Here is a 16,437-nt window from a genome sequence, read left to right as displayed (position 1 = left end):
TACTATGTAGTACCTTCAATTTCTTGATGGCTTTCATTAAATAATTAACGTAACGAAAAAGAAAAATACAATCTTATAAATAGGTTGACGTTGACAAACTATTTTTCTCATGCACACGAAAGTAGAAGGAAAAAAAAGTGTTAATCACATGGAGCATTGCATACTCGTTATTTAACAATAAGTAAACTATAATCTGCATTCTAATTATAATTAGTAATTTGGGCTTATAAAGCAACGTCTCAAACTTCAATGTCTTCGTCTAATGCTGCAAAGCTTCAATTTCATCCAAGCTTGTCTCAAGCTTCAATGCTTGGATGAAATGTGACGCTCGTAGTATTAGACGATGACAATGAAGCTTGAGACATTGCTCTATTAGCCCAAAAACCACATATTATGATTAGGATGAAGATTATAGTGAACTTGATTGTTGAAGAACGAGTGTGCAATACTCCTTGTAATCGACACTTGTATTATAATAATTAGCCTCAAATTTCAATTAACTTCATTTTTTAAAAATTCAAATTATTGACACAAAAGTTAACTTAAGTTGGTGTAATTCTAATTGATCATTAAAAAAAAAAAAAAAAAAAAAAAAACATACACTATTTTCATTCTCAATTTCATTTATTACAAACTCGTACATTGCACGAACCGGGGAAAAAACCGAGTTTATGACTAAAGTAGTAGCCGTGGGCACCAAGGATTAGGGATTGCCATGGTCGAAACATTGATTTAAATCTGTGCCGTGACATTTTGTAGTTGTTCTTTCTATTATTGCAAAACCCCCAAAACCTTTCCGATTTCAACTGACCCACCATTTCTTTACTTCCGGCAACAAAATTTTGTCTCTTCTAAATCCCCAATTCATCAAATTGTTCATCGGAAAAAATGGAATTAGGGTTTGCTCAAGAACAAGTGAGGAACATCTGCATCCTTGCACATGTCGACCATGGAAAGACTACACTTGCTGATCATCTAATTGCGTCTTCTGCTGGAGGAGTTTTGCATCCTAAACAAGCAGGTAAGATGAAATTCATGGATTATTTAGATGAAGAACAACGTAGAGCAATTACCATGAAAAGTTCTTCAATTGCTCTTAAATACAATAATCATTCTATTAATTTGATTGATTCTCCTGGTCATATGGATTTTTGTAGTGAAGTTTCAACCGCCGCTCGATTGAGTGATGGTGCGTTAGTTTTGGTTGATGCTGTTGAAGGTGTTCATATTCAAACTCATGCTGTTTTAAGGCAAGCTTGGGTTGAGAAGCTAACACCTTGTTTGGTTTTGAATAAGATTGATAGGTTGATTTGTGAATTGAAGTTAACTCCAATGGAAGCTTATAATAGGTTATTGACTATAGTTCATGAAGTAAATAGTATTGTGAGTGCATATAAATCAGAGAAATATTTGTCAGATGTAGATTCTATACTTACTGGCTCATCTAGTGAAATGGGTGTTGATGAAATTCATGAGTTGATTGAGGATGATGAAGAGGAAATGTTTCAACCTCAAAAGGGTAATGTGGCTTTTGTTTGTGCTTTGGATGGATGGGGGTTTACTGTAGGAGAGTTTGCCGAGTTTTATGCCGAACAGTTTAAGTTAAAAACGGCGGCGATGAAGAAGGCTCTATGGGGTCCTTGGTATTGTCACCCTAAAACAGGGAAGATAGTGGGGAGGAAAGGGTTGGGTGAAGGGAGTACAGCTCAACCTATGTTTGTTCAGTGCGTACTGAAACCGTTGTGGCAGTTTTATCAAGGGGTTCTTGAGCCTGATGGTGATAAGGGGATAATTGAGAAGGTGATGAAGAGGTTTAAGTTAGTAGTGCCAGACCGTGAAAAGAATAATAAGGATCCTAAGATTGTTCTTCAAGCTATTATGAGTCGTTGGCTTCCGCTCTCAGAGGCCATATTGTCCATGGTTATAAGATGTATGCCGGATCCAGTTACTGCTCAGGCATACCGAGTCTCACGTTTGCTTCCAAAGAGAGAAGTTGTGGATGAAGTAGCTAAATCTGAGGTGTTTTCAGAGGCTGAATATGTGAGGAAGTGTGTTGAAACTTGTGCTGCTAGTTCTGAAGCACCTACTGTTGCTTTTGTTGCTAAGATGTTTGCTGTTCCAATGAAGATGATTCCTCATAAGGGTCCAGATGGGGACATTTTGAATGATTTCACCGATGAAAATGGGAACAACACAGAGTCAGATGAATGTTTTCTTGCATTTGCTAGAATTTTTAGTGGAACCCTTACTGCTGGGCAGAAAATTTACGTTCTTTCAGCTTTGTATGATCCACTGAAAGGAGAAGCAACACAGCTAGGTTGCACGGAAACGGATACGGGGACAAAAACGGGTACGGGTACGGGGACAGGAAACGGCAAAATCAAAATTTCAAAAAACGGGTACGGCATGGGTACGGCGAAATATAAATATATATAACGCAAATTAAAAGAAAAAGTGAAAAACTTGTTTAAAATTAATATTGTCTTAAACAACACAAATAAAAGAAATGGATTATCAAATCATTTAAAATGAGAAATGAAGAGAGAAAAAAAAATCACAAAGTTCACGCCAAACCACTACTGCTGCTACATAGTCAGTTAGTGGAATGAAAACAGGGGAAAAAAAAGATAATCACATCACGAACTCGCATCACCCTATCATCTTAAACAAATAATTTTCTCAAAAAAGAAAGTAAATAAATAAGTAAAATAATAAGCACAAGATTCACATCCATCAAAAGGGGAAATAAAAAAACTGATTTAATTGAAGTATTCAACAACCCAGCTATGTCGAAGAAAGAGAAAATAAGGTACAAGTAGAACACTTGTTAGTGACGCGTGTTCACCGGTCGCCGGTGACAGATGGGTCGTAGGTGGTTGCCGCCTTCGATTTTAGGGTTGCAGCCTAGGTCGCCTCCTCCTCCACAAAGAATCTAGCCTTTTCAATTTCTAGGGTTCATCCCTAATCGAACTCAGGTAATGTAATTTGGGGTTTATTGTAAAAAAAAAATGGGTTGGGTTTGTATGGGGACGGTAGAAGATGGGTCGAGCCGTCCCCGAAACGTTTCCTCACCACCTCTCAGCCGTCCCCAAATTCGACTGGCGTACCACTTTCTGATGGTACGGCTCGGGGACGTTTTTGGGCCGTACCCGTCGCGTACCCGTCCCGAAAACGTCCCCGGTACGGGAGACGGTGGAAAAGTGCCGTACCCGTGCATCACTGCAACACAGAAGCATTTGCAGGAAGCGGAATTGCAGTCGCTGTATCTGATGATGGGTCAGGGCCTTACACCTGTTGCATCTGCCACGGCTGGGAATGTGGTAGCTATACGAGGACTGGGGCATCATATCTTAAAAAGTGCGACACTTTCATCGACGAAGAACTGTTGGCCTTTCTCAAGCTTGATGTTTCAGGTTTCACCTATGCTTAAAGTTGCCATTGAGCCCTCTGATCCAGCAGATATGGGTGCACTCATGAAGGGCTTGAGGCTCCTGAATCGTGCTGATCCATTTGTGGAAGTTTCAGTCTCGTCTAGGGGAGAACACGTGCTTGCTGCTGCTGGAGAGGTGCATCTTGAGAGATGTATTAAGGATTTGAAGGAAAGATTTGCCAAGGTGAGCCTGGAAGTGTCTCCACCACTTGTCTCCTACAAAGAGACTATTGAGGGTGAAGGGCCTAATCCATTAGATAATCTTAAAATCTTGTCTGGAAACACAGATTATGTTGAAAAGACAACATCTAACGGAAGATGCACTGTTAGAGTGCAAGTCATGAAGCTTCCAAATGCTCTAACGAAGCTGCTTAATGAAAATTCTGACACACTTGGGGAAATCATAAGTGGTAAACTTGGTCAGACTTATAAGAAGTTGGAGTCACAGATAGGCTCTGTTGCTGAAGATGATGAGCCTCTCGAAGCATTTAGGAAACGCATAAGGGATGCTGTGGAGAACGATATTGTTTCTGCTATTCCGGAAAATGAAACTGATAAGATTCAAAAGTGTAAAGTTTTGTGGGATCAACTTCTTGAGAGGATCTGGGCTCTGGGTCCTGGGCAGGTTGGCCCTAATTTGCTTATTACCCCAGATTCTATAGGAAAAAGTACTGAAGATGCCATAATTGTGCCTGGATTCTCCCATGTGTCTGCAAAACTAGGTTTTGTAGATGATACTAGAAATTCTGATAGTGCCGTGGAGGCAAATTCTGCACTTTATGCTGAAGCTGCTAGTCTGGCAAGTAGTGTGGTGTCTGGCTTTCAAATTGCAACTTCAGCTGGTCCTTTGTGTGATGAGCCTATGTGGGGTTTGGCATTTATTGTTGAGGCTTACATTTCATCAGCATCTATTCAATCAAGTGATCCTGAAAATTCTCAACAACTAATGGAACAATATGGAATGTTTACTGGTCAGGTGATGACTGCAGTAAAAGAGGCTTGCAGAGCTGCTGTACTTCAGAGAAAACCTCGTCTTGTTGAAGCTATGTACTTTTGTGAACTAAACACCCCAGTTGATTATCTGGGTTCCATGTATGGTGTGCTTGCTCGTAGGAGAGCCCGAGTAGTGAAGGAAGAAATGCAAGAAAGTTCCCCTTTGTTCACTGTGCATGCTTATTTGCCAGTTGCTGAAAGCTTTGGGTTTGCTGATGAGCTTAGGAAATGGACTTCTGGGTCATCAAGTGCACTTCTTGTTCTTAGTCATTGGGAACAGCTTATGGAGGATCCTTTTTTTGTTCCTAAGACAGAGGAAGAGATTGAAGAGTTTGGAGATGGTTCTAGTGTTGTTCAGAATACAGCCAGAAAGCTCATTGATGCTGTGAGGCGGAGGAAAGGATTACCTGTAGAGGAAAAAGTAGTTCAGCATGCAACCAAGCAGAGGACCCTCGCTCGGAAGGTGTAGAATTTTCTGCTTTAGTACTGTCATCATTTTTGGAAGAGGAAAAATTGTATTTTGTCTTTTTAACTACTTCATTGTACGGAGTGATGATCTATTCCCTCATTTTGTTGATTACGAGTTCAATTTTTTGTTACAAGAGCTAATATTTGAATGTTTTTGAGGCCGGAGGTCTATATGTAAGTTTTCAATGTGAATGAGAAAATGTGTCTTGTGAATTGTGACAGTTTCATTTATCTTGTTCAATAATGCAAATTGAAGAACATCCGTGCAAGTAGTAGACATGGCTGTGACACCATCTGGTTTCTTCAATGGTAAGCTTGCTAATTAGTTACACAAACTAGAAAGTAATAAATACATTGATAATTAATTAAACTTGACAAGTAATGAAACATTGGTATGTGAATTGTAAAGCATGAATTATTAATCACTGAATTCGTCATTTACTTTTTGAATTGTGAGTTTCAGTACAACATGAATCTTGGACTTTTAACATAGTACATACAGCGAGCATGGTAAAGCAAAATTTAAGCTGCTTCAATATGGGAACTGGCTGACAAAACCACTTGACAGTCAGCTGGCTTTTCGGCTAAGAGTATTGTGTTAGCTTCTAGGATTGATTTCTGAACATCTTCAAGTTCTTGTCGCATTCTTTCAGACAGAAGGCCTGTTATGTGTTGCTCTCTGTACAAGAGTTGGGTTGCTCTCTTAACCGCAACTTCTCTTTCGCTCTCAAATATAGCTAATTTTAATGACAACATGTACATATCTTCTTCAAGTATCATCAGCCCTTCTTCTCTGAAATGCTCTTTGAAGATACACTGCTGATATTCAACTATCATGTCATCAATCTCAGGCTTCCCATTCTCTTTCATCTCCAAAAGCATCTCCTTTTCATTAGTGACATTTTGAAGGGCAAGTTCCCTTTCCTGCACCAATTTTGTAGTCTTTTGCATCTCTACATTTTTAAATTGGATTTCACTATCCAGCTTTTGGCCCTTCCTGTTCAAATCATCAACCTGCTTCTTGATGACACCAAGTTTTTCCTGGGTTTGCTTGATCTCGCTGTGCAATTTGGTTTTTTCTTCCTCAGATTTGAGCAAATCAGTTGCCTTGCTGCAGATCAGAGCTGGAGCTTCGGTTCTCTCAATGTTATCAATGGCAAGGAGAACTCTTTGACTTTCTTGTTTTTGGTTTTCCTCCTCAAGTTTAGATTTGAGGCGCCACAAGTTGTTCCTCAGTTCCACTTCAGTTTCTTGGATCTCTCTTCTTTTTGCATTGATTTCATCGCTTTGAACCTGAAGACGGACTAGATTTTCCTTTTGTTGGCCCAAGGATGACATTGAGTCATGCACTCTTGCCTTTGCTCTATCTTCTCTTTGTTCGAAGTAAGCAATAGATGAAGATATATTTGATATAGAAACTTTAAGTGCTGCAAGCTTTCTAAATACAAGGGCACTTCTATCCTGCGTCTCTGATGAGAGAGGTTTCAGGGATCCAATCTCCTGTTGCTTGAACTGCAAGAGAACCTTTAACGCATCAATCTCCCTCGAGACTGCATCAACTAGAAGTACTGCTTTCTCAATGGTTTCAAATTCACTGACAGCGTGGACCGAATTTGAAAGCCTTTCTCGGGCCTTCTCCAGCTCCTTCTTTACAAGGACAAGTTCCTCCTCTGTTAATGTCTCGGAATAAGTTCTGAAGTGCACCCTCCTAGTATCTAAATCATCCTGAGAATCACCAGGACATTGGATTTTCAAGACATTACTCTCATTAGTCTCATACTGGCCCTGAACACATGTTCCAAAAGAATTTTCCTCCATGATAGGACGCTGTTCATGAATATTCTGGATTTCATCCAACCCCGCATCCATCTGAATTTCAGTTGTAAGTGGAGCGGGTGGACACTGGCCACATGTATTCTGCACATTCCATTTAGACGTGTCAGCTTCCTCTAAGACCACTGTGTCAGCAGACAGAATTTGCTGGTCTTTCATGCCACTGCTGCTTTCAGCAAAACATTCAGAAGACCCCGCATATTTTCCTCCATCAACCTCGACAAGCTTTTCTGGGAACTCGAATTCTCCTCTCTCTGCAGTATTGTTGTGCACAGCAGATGAAAGCAATCTTTTAATATCATCTCTTTCTTGCATTGCTTTCTCATACAGACTCATAAGTTTCTCATTTTCATCATGCATTTCCGCAAGTTGATGCTCTAAATCCTCCAGCCTTTTTATTTCGGCGTCTTTTATCTGAGAAATAGCACCAGATCCAGTATTTTGGCCTTCATCGGCATCACCTTGAGCATCTAAATTATTGACTTCATTGGTCTCTGCAGCTGCCCTTTCATACAAATCTATCAACTTACTATTGTCCTCGAGTAAAACCTTGATCTTAGCTCGTAGTTCATCATTCTCCTTAGCCAGTATGATTGCCATTTCATGTGCTTCAGCTTCTCTTTGACTTGCTGCTGCAATGACATCAACCATGGCTTTGAGCTCCTGCTGGTCATTGCTGTTCATGTCATTCGTTGTAGTCGAAGTAGCATCAACTTGCATTTGGTGGCTTTCTTCTTTTGTGTTTAGGGAGGATCTAACTTCATGTAACTCTGCCTCCAAATCCTTGATGTGCCTGCAAGATGTGAAATTTTGGTCAGCCTGTCATGTGACAAAAACATAATTGAATTCTGCAAAATGCACTCGTCAGAATTCTGGAATCCCACAAATATCATACAAAGTATCATTATTTAATCACTGCATCTTTGTCTGTGGAGACCTCAACAATGAAAGAACTGAAGTCAACAAATAACAAACTAACTTAATACTTTGTATTCTTCCAAATACCAGTCACCTTTGGCAGAAAGAAAGGGGCTGTTTCCATTCCATTTCTAAGTTATGGCAATTATTAGAAGGTATTAATGAGTTTAATCTTCAGTCATGTAATATCAATAAGACCAAAGAAGTTTATAGACAGTCACCTTTCCAATTTTTCCTTCGCCTCCACAAAGGAGTTGAGTTTCTTACGAAGAGAATCTATTTCTGCTTGGTTTTGAATAGCCTATGAAAAAAAGAAGTTGACCATCAGCCAATGAAGAAGCAAAAAGCTTTTAGAGCAATGAAGTCAGAAAAATCAGGAATCAAACTACAGTAAAAAATGATATAAAAGGCACTCCAGTGACCTGCACTCGCAGAAATTCGTTTTCCTCTTTGATTGATGATTGCCAAGGTGATGCAGATTCCTGAATCAATAGACCAGCAACAGGGTGAGGTTTATAAAATTAGTTTGAATTCAGATCATCAATTGTATATACATTTTAAGTCTTTTTTCCATTTGTTTATGAAAATACCCAAAACCTCTATTACAAGGTTATATCCCATCATGTTATTGCTGAAGACTACTGTTAAGAAGAAATTGAACATTGTAGATGCAAAATACTAATAAAAAGTGGAGATAAAGCAAACATTCAGTTACATAATAGGGGATTATGATTATAGCTTCTAAAGGTTCTCGACTATCCGAAAGTTATTTATTTTGTTGGGAAAAATATTACTTTCATAAGGAATTAGCAGACCAAGATTTTGTCACTCAAATTTGATTTTGAATGTATTACTGTTAGCAGCAGACTTTGGTAGGTGTTACACAAACATTACCAATAATACGGAGTATATATGTTTACATCCCTAATATTTGCTCCCTAAGATTTTATGTGCAGATATACAGTCAGCACTCAGCAGCTACATATACTAGTATATCTTTTTTTATCAATCTCTTCAGATATCACTATGCAAATTGGATATTACTCCAAATTTTGAACATGAGGTGATTTAAAACTCATATTAGTAATAGTTAAAGATTGCCTAATGGAACAGATCACATGAATATGACATCCTACCTTGTTAGAGTTGAGCTGGTCCAAATCGCTTGGACTGTCTGTCAGCAAACAAGGACTCCTTTTCTGCTAATGCATGTCACACTTTGTAAGTCGCACGTGAAGTAAACTCTTTTTTTTTTTTTTGACAAGCACGTGAAGTAAACTTAACATGATGAAAAAACTAAATAAAAATCATATAAGGCACCTGAGCATTGGATGGTTCTGATTCATGCATAAGCTTCCAATCAAGTGCTTCAAGTAACTGCACATTGTTTAAAAAATTGTAGTCAAGCCTGCTAGTCATTTTCAAGAAGCATAGAGAATGAAAAGAGAGTGATCAATTAATTAAAAACCTTGTTCTGCAAGGTATTAATCTGTTCGACCATTCTTTCTCTTTCACCTTCCTCACAGAAAGACTGTAATCTGTCGAGCAACACACATATTAGCTGTCAGCCTAAAGTGTATGTAGTGATTCTTTGAAACATATAATCAGGATTGCAATTATCTCTGTTGTGACATAATACTCTTCTGTGGTTACCCACAATACGCATAAGGTTTAGTCTCTGCAAAATTCATTGTAGAAGTCTGGGGAAAGGGTCGTTAAAAGTTCAAGAGCTTGATGACAATATGACTCAACGGACATCACAAGCACATGATGGCTGGAAGGACATACCTTCTAATTTCTTCTTTCAAACGCAGATTTTCCATCGCAAATCTTGTCACCTCCTGATTCTTATTAACTTGAGCACGCAAGACCTCGATCTCTTTCAAGTGTTCCTCTTTTTCCTTTAACAAGTGGGTCTCTGCAGAGATCTTACCAGAGGCAACAGCTTCTAATCTTTTAATCCCTGCTTCTCTGAACCTGAGCCTCATTTTCAGGCCTTGTATTTCATCTTGTCTTTGTTTTGCCTAATCAGCATATAATATCAGATCAAAGTTCATTTATAATTACCAACATCATGAGGTATGGAAATATGGAATTGACAAGTTAAATCACACTTTCGTGAAAACATAGAAGTTATCATATTAAAAGTTTTATGCTGATGATTAAAGCAGTTGGATTTAGCACAGTAGCTAATCACTAAAGATTATTTGCACATAATTGTAACTGGGGCACTGAGAGTGACAAGAAATCAATTCAACCGATTGACAGGCAACTGAGACAGCATGGATAGCATGCTACTATGCCAGCACAATATTGCACAATAAATAATGTTCATATTTCACAAACTTGAAAGTCTCTAATGGACATAATTGGATAGCATGCCAGCACAGTATTACACTACTGAGAGGGGCTGAATAGATGAATATTGAATATATTAATAAGCAACAATGTATAAAGCACAAATAAAAATAGCCTAGTTTTTTCAACATCAAGGAACAATTGAATGGCAATATAGCATATAGGGTTCTTTTGCTACATACCAGCTGCATAGCTGCCTGGTTTTCAGCAGTGAGTGCTTGCAATGCCATGTCTTTATCCTTTTCCCTCCTAAAGGCCCCAACAAGAGCAACCTCAATTTCTTTCTTCTGAAGAATACCATCGAACTTGGTAAGAGGAAACTTGATGCAAAAATGTGCAGTGTATAGCATATTGAAGCAACAAAAGCACAAACCTGGGACAGTCTTTTATTAGAGGTCAGGGGAGTTACAGAACCATTAAGACCTTCCCACTTAAAAGCCCCAGGTGATCCTAGAAAACCCAATGTCATGGCATCATTATCCTGATTTCCAGCTCCTCCATTTTGTAAACTACGCAGATGTGACACTTCTTTCTGCACCATGATAAATCAGATGAGTACAGACAAAGTTCATACAATGTAACTTCTTTATGATATCCAACACTAATCCAACAACAGCTTAACAATATTCTTCTGAAAAATATTTTAAACATGAAGACAGAAATTATACTAGCATACACAAAATAAAAAGATTAGTACAAATTCAAGTGAGAATTGAGATTGTTTGGCAACAAGACTTTTGCATTTTTGCACAACCTATAAAATATGTGTCTGTTCACATAATCTTATGCTTCACTCAGAAGAAATTCTATATTGTATTAGTTTTTGGGAAGATATAAAATAGATGTACCTTCAATTGCTGAATTTGCATTCTCATGGCAAGGACATCACCAGAAGCATCTTCGTTTACAATGGCCTGATAGATTGAACAAATGGATATTATATTATAATTAATGAACATGAAGCTTACCAGTTAATAATTTTTAGAGAATGTTACTTAAAGGCAAATATCTAAAGAAAACCAACTCAGCCAAACACAAAGTAGAATCAGACTTCCTGACAACATACATTGTTCTTTATAAATTTAGCACGCTGAGCGAACTTCAGGGTGCTAAGAGTCTCCAGTGAGCAGCTGCAAGAAGAAGAAAAGTTATATCAAGGAATACAGTTTAAAACACAGAAAAATCTACCTTCTATATTTGGAATTCGAGATAAAGAAAAACAGGAAATAATCTGTATCTATTTAAGCAAAATTATAAACTCCGCCTTCACCTCAAAATAGAGGAGAAAAATATGAGATTGCTAAATAAACACTACCATGTGTAGGAGCTAGAAACTGAACATTTTTCCTGGTTCAGATTCCCAATACATTATAGATGAAAGTGATGGTTAAAAAGAAAAGGGACGCAGGAAGCACTAACCAGCTGGATGGACTTATATTAGCAATTATAGTGGTTTTCGCATTCCCTCCAAGTGAGTCCTGAATTCCAAAGGACAGCTCAAGTCAGACTTGCAAATAGGACTCCTCGGCAGCTTAAGGAGCAAAAAAAAGTGTTACAAAATACCTGAAGTAAAAAGGTTAATTTTGAATCTCGATATGGCACGTGATGAGATTTTCCATTGGATATGCTCACGAGGTTCATTATCACGAGTCTGAAGCATTATAAAAAGTAAGGACAATCAAGAGATAAATACTTTACTGTGAGCTACTGCTGTATAGTTTAATTGAAAGAAGGAAAAACAGACCCTAAAGTTGACAGTGACTTATTGATATTTGTGGCTTCTTTAAGGCGATCACCTTCTGCACCAGAACTCTTTTGCCTGTAATGATCAAATTGGTGAGGCTACAACTTGAAATAGATTAGATTCTATTGTACAACACTCAACAAGAAGATTAGATTCTAGAACAATAATTTCTCTCTTTTGATTTTCCTTCTTTTGTATTACTCTAGTACTAGCAACGAGTAGCAATTATGATTTTACCTTTCAGAGCCAGCTAAATCTACAAGATTAAGTCGAGCAAAGCGATGATGTGTTACACCTTGCGATTCCCACTGCAGTTTCACCACCATTCGTTAAGCACTTAAATTTAAATTTTGAAATTTCTGTACTATAAAAGAGCTGTTTTTTTTTACACATCCTACATTTAGAGGGAAAATACTTACAGTACTCTCAATAACACAGGTGAATACACTGTGAGAACGACTACTTGCACGATTCATGTTAGTGGCAGCCACCTTTCTGTTTGCAGCACCCTGACAACCATTAACATTCCTGCATTAGGCACTTGTTTATAGAATTCATAAGAAACAGGCACCAATTAAGATTGTCATAATTACCAGTCAAAAGTTCATATAGTAGTTTTGAAGATGAAAAGTGGAATCATCACATAATTTTACTAGTTGATACGTATTATTCCTAGTCATCCTAGAGACTCCTAGTTAATTTGCAACCTTGTCACAAAATATTTGTTAAGTTTATTATTGTAACCCATTAAGGAGGCCCCCCTAGTAAAGAGGCATATTTTAAGAGGTCAAAAATCATGTCAAGGGTTGAGAATACTTGAGATTGGTTCCTTAAGTTTTAGACTATTGCAAAGAACGAAAGATTATCTCTCACCAATGCAAACTTAATTATGCTTGTACAGTCTAATCAAGGTCTTCTGTAGGTTGAGTATGTGTTTCGTTATGTAGATCAATACCTGAAGAAGCTGTTGCATAACATCTCGAGCACTTGTGACCTCTAACTCAGTTAGGTTTTCAACATGAATGCCTTTCTTCATGTCTTCTCTAATCTGAAAAATGAGGAGCATAAGCTTTGAAAGGAAGCTACTGGACAATAAAATATGACAATTTATACTTTAATAATCATCAACCCAGAGACTCGATCCAGCAGTCCTACTGATAAAAACAAGCTTATGACCTCACTGCTACAATGATCATTATGGCTCTATACACACACACACACACACACACACACACACACAATATATATATATATATATATATATATATAAGAAGAAGAAGAAGAAGAAGATTTCATAGCTTGCAATTCACATGATCACATGATCCTTACCTGTAAGTTCGTTGAGGAAGGGTTTAAAAGATCAAGGATTAGTTCGTTGTAGATCTCCAAGAATGAGCATTTACAAGTAAAACGGTACTTTTCTTCTCTCCGAGCCTCTTTTTCCTGTGATATTACAATATTATTGTTTATGCATTCATCACATTCCAAAGAAACAAGATCACAAATGAAATTTGAAGTAGTATATACTATAATCAGGTTTCATGTTCTTGCTAATCTAGCAACTACATAGACTGATGTCACTAATCTATATAAAGAGTGAAGCTAGCATATATAAGCATCTAGTTGTACATTAACCCTATGTCTGAGAAAGAATTAACAGCAATGTTTTTTTAATTGTTGCAAGTAATCTATAATTTAAAACAGATACACATAACTTTTGACTTTATCTAATTCAAAATTAGTACTAAATTTTCATAGCCATTGCAACTCAAACAGAAAAATCTATAATGGAAGAAATTAAGTAATAAATACTCAAACCACAATTTGCTCACAATATCTTTTTCAGAAGAAAATACCTTTTGGATCCTAGAAAAGAGATGCTCAAACACTCTAGGTGTCATTCCACAATCAACACTATGTCGTCGAGTACCACCTTCAATATCTCCCAACATTGTGTGTGTTTTCCCACTTCCAGTCTGCCAATAGGACATACAAAGTTACACAGCCTTAAAAAAAAATAAGTAGAGCAGAACACAAATAACTCTGTTTCCCAGAAGACAAAACTACATAGAAGTGCACTTGCCTTTATTTATGGCCTTCATAAATAAAAGGCCTTAGCATAAAGAAAACAAAATAATCCTTTCAAACTCTAATACTGGTAGCCTAATGAAATGCATATTTTCATATTCTATTGGACAGCAAAGTAATAAAACATCCATAGAGCTAGACCACAAGATCGAACTAAAGTCACAAGCCTATTATATGCATAAATCAAAGCACAATAGAACAAAAATAAGACGAGTTGTATACTTGTATGTAAATACAATAGGCATAGACAGGCATAATGGCTTACTTGTCCATAAGCAAACATGCAGCTATTGTACCCTGCCACACAGTTTTCAACCATAGGCACTCCAGCCACTTTAAAAAGCTTTTCCTGATCAATCACATGAACGGAATTCATCAGCAATCATACGCTCGTACAGATAGGGTCAGTAAACATGATCAGATGAAGATAGAATAATAACAATATTATACAATATGAAAGAGGAATAAGACCTGTGTAACATTTTCATCAGCAACAACATCGAAAGTGAATCGTGATTCAGGATGTCCGGTCCATGTAATACTTTGAGAACTTTCTTGCCTAACACACCTATTTTGGCCTTGCAATGATATCTCAGAATTGTTGAGAGGGCGAAGTCTAATAATAACCTGCTCATTGAAGTTGTAACATCAACAATTAAATGTTAGTCTATCTTAGGAAAGACGGCACACTTTGCATAAAACTCAATCATCATTTGCAATTCGCAAACTCGAGAGCTTAAATCCAAAGCATATTACTAACTGCTTCAATTTGTGATCATACAAAAAGCAAACCATGATAATTCCAAACAAAAATTATACTCAACTAAATTTGATAAGTAATAAAGTATCAAGTAAGTAACAAAGACTATATCATTTCATCGATTCACTTTATTTTTCCAATTAATTGAGCTCACTTGCACCATTAATTCAAAGTTCAAACCCTAATTCGATCATATTTACTCGCATTGTTTCCACAAATTCACAACTTCAACTAGAAATAAAAAACCCTAGATTTTCGAAAAACACAACAAAAAACAAAACTAAAAATCAAATGGAATAATATGATTTGAAATCAAACCTGAACATTGTGATCTTTCCAGAAAGAAGGATCTTCGGGCAAATCAAAGCTTCGAACTACTAACGCATTGTTAGCAGAATCGCGAAATTCTTCTCTATCATTGAAATTTCGAACAGTTGAAGACTGCAACAAGTTATCGCGAGACATTGATTTGGCGATGCTCGGAGTAGCCCGAGCTGACTCGGGCGGGTCATGGAACCCAGGCCGAGTCTTCACTGAACTCGGTGTTTCGGAGAAGAAGGGAATCTTGAACATCAGTAATGGCGTAATTAGGGTTTCTGAGTGAGGAGAGAGAGTGGAAATTTGTGGAAGAAAGCAAAAATGGCTGACAATTTTGAATGAAAAGGAATGGAGGATCTGAATCTAACGGTCAAATAGAGGGGTTTTGTTTTTGAAATTTTTGAATTGGGGGCTGTGGAGCGGAGCCAATTTGAAAGTTATTTCCATGACTATTTTGCCCTCGGTCTTTTTTTATTCGAAAGTTATTCCCAAATATATTGCATCAATGACTCAATGTTGCCTAGACTAAAGAATGGCTCAAGGCTGTGCTTCGTGCCAACCACGAATGTCTTGTGGTACACTTGACCCAACCCACTAGCTACTTGTCGTGTCGTAGTTTTTGAAAATGCATCATAAGTATGTATTTACCGAGTCGTGTTGTTTGAATTTCACTTATTTCATCATGTTAGGTTGTGCCTTGTCATGGTTTTTCAACAAAAATGTAACCTAAGCCGACCCGACACGATGTCATCTTAGGTTAATCTAATAGGATTCTACAATGTGGTGTTATAAAGTAGGATTTCCAATTATATGGATAAACAGAGATGATTTTGACACTCTTCTTTATAGCACAATTGATTGATGTTGTGGATAGAATAACAGGAGAAGGAATGGATCTAGAGTTAAGGGCTTTGTGGCCTTCTTCAATGAATGTTGTGATTTTGCCTCAATTTATACTGTGAACAACAACAAAGCATTACACATTAGAGGATCCAATCTCTTTTAATCTGTAATACAAAGTGAGTAGATGAATACTTAATACTTCGTTTAATTTATGGAGCTACAAGATCGATAGCCTTGGTGTGTAAGAGAAAAATTTTTGGAGCTACAAGATCAAGCCTTGGTGTGCAAGGGAATTAGCATGTACGAGTGATACGGCTGAATGGAAATGATTTCAGCACTCTTCTTGGCCTCCAGGAGAGCACATGTGCTTGATATTGTGCACATTACAGCTTAAGGAGGGTGCAGGCACAGAAAATCTTAGATGAATACTCCTTAGGTTTCATCTCTCCTAAGAAACTAGATAAAATTTGTTAGCAACTATGGATACATTTCAAATTAAACAAATTGTGACTGATAATTTCATAAACTCGTAAATGCTGCCATCATGAAATAGTGATTTAAAACAACATGAACTGTATATGACTGGACTTCCAGAATTGAAGAAACTGCAATATGCCAAAGGTGTATGAAAAACAATTTTGACAATAGTGGCATTGAGCAATCCAAAATTCCAAACTGCAGAAA

The 16,437-nt window shown here is 37.4% G+C and overlaps 2 protein-coding genes across 2 annotated transcripts; one reads left to right on the top strand and one right to left on the bottom strand.

Annotated features, from left to right (window-relative positions):
• Positions 1-781: 781 nt before the first annotated feature.
• LOC145624693 (uncharacterized) lies at positions 782-5,104 on the top strand. Its single transcript, XM_081677784.1, has 2 exons — positions 782-2,304; positions 3,222-5,104. Exons 1-2 carry the CDS (start codon positions 889-891, stop codon positions 4,890-4,892), a joined length of 3,087 nt encoding a protein of 1,028 aa, XP_081533910.1. The 5' UTR covers positions 782-888; the 3' UTR covers positions 4,893-5,104.
• A 218-nt stretch (positions 5,105-5,322) lies between these two features.
• On the bottom strand, positions 5,323-15,234 carry LOC145621124 (kinesin-like protein KIN-12E). The gene is made up of 22 exons (XM_081675859.1): positions 14,911-15,234; positions 14,304-14,459; positions 14,098-14,181; positions 13,601-13,720; positions 13,074-13,187; positions 12,700-12,792; positions 12,164-12,253; positions 11,982-12,052; positions 11,745-11,819; positions 11,564-11,651; positions 11,420-11,478; positions 11,067-11,130; positions 10,849-10,914; positions 10,374-10,532; positions 10,183-10,287; positions 9,431-9,666; positions 9,111-9,180; positions 8,963-9,019; positions 8,779-8,841; positions 8,065-8,124; positions 7,864-7,943; positions 5,323-7,517 (listed from the first exon to the last, which is right to left on the bottom strand). The coding sequence occupies exons 1-22, from the start codon at positions 15,163-15,165 to the stop codon at positions 5,414-5,416; spliced, it is 4,269 nt and encodes a 1,422-aa protein (XP_081531985.1). The 5' UTR covers positions 15,166-15,234; the 3' UTR covers positions 5,323-5,413.
• Positions 15,235-16,437: the final 1,203 nt, after the last annotated feature.

Source organism: Chenopodium album, chromosome 3 (assembly GCF_948465745.1).
Source record: "Chenopodium album chromosome 3, dcCheAlbu1.1, whole genome shotgun sequence".
Classification (NCBI taxonomy): domain Eukaryota; kingdom Viridiplantae; phylum Streptophyta; class Magnoliopsida; order Caryophyllales; family Amaranthaceae; genus Chenopodium; species Chenopodium album.
The sequence above is the reverse complement of the archived record's forward strand: the minus strand, read 5'-3'. Positions and strand labels throughout refer to the sequence as shown.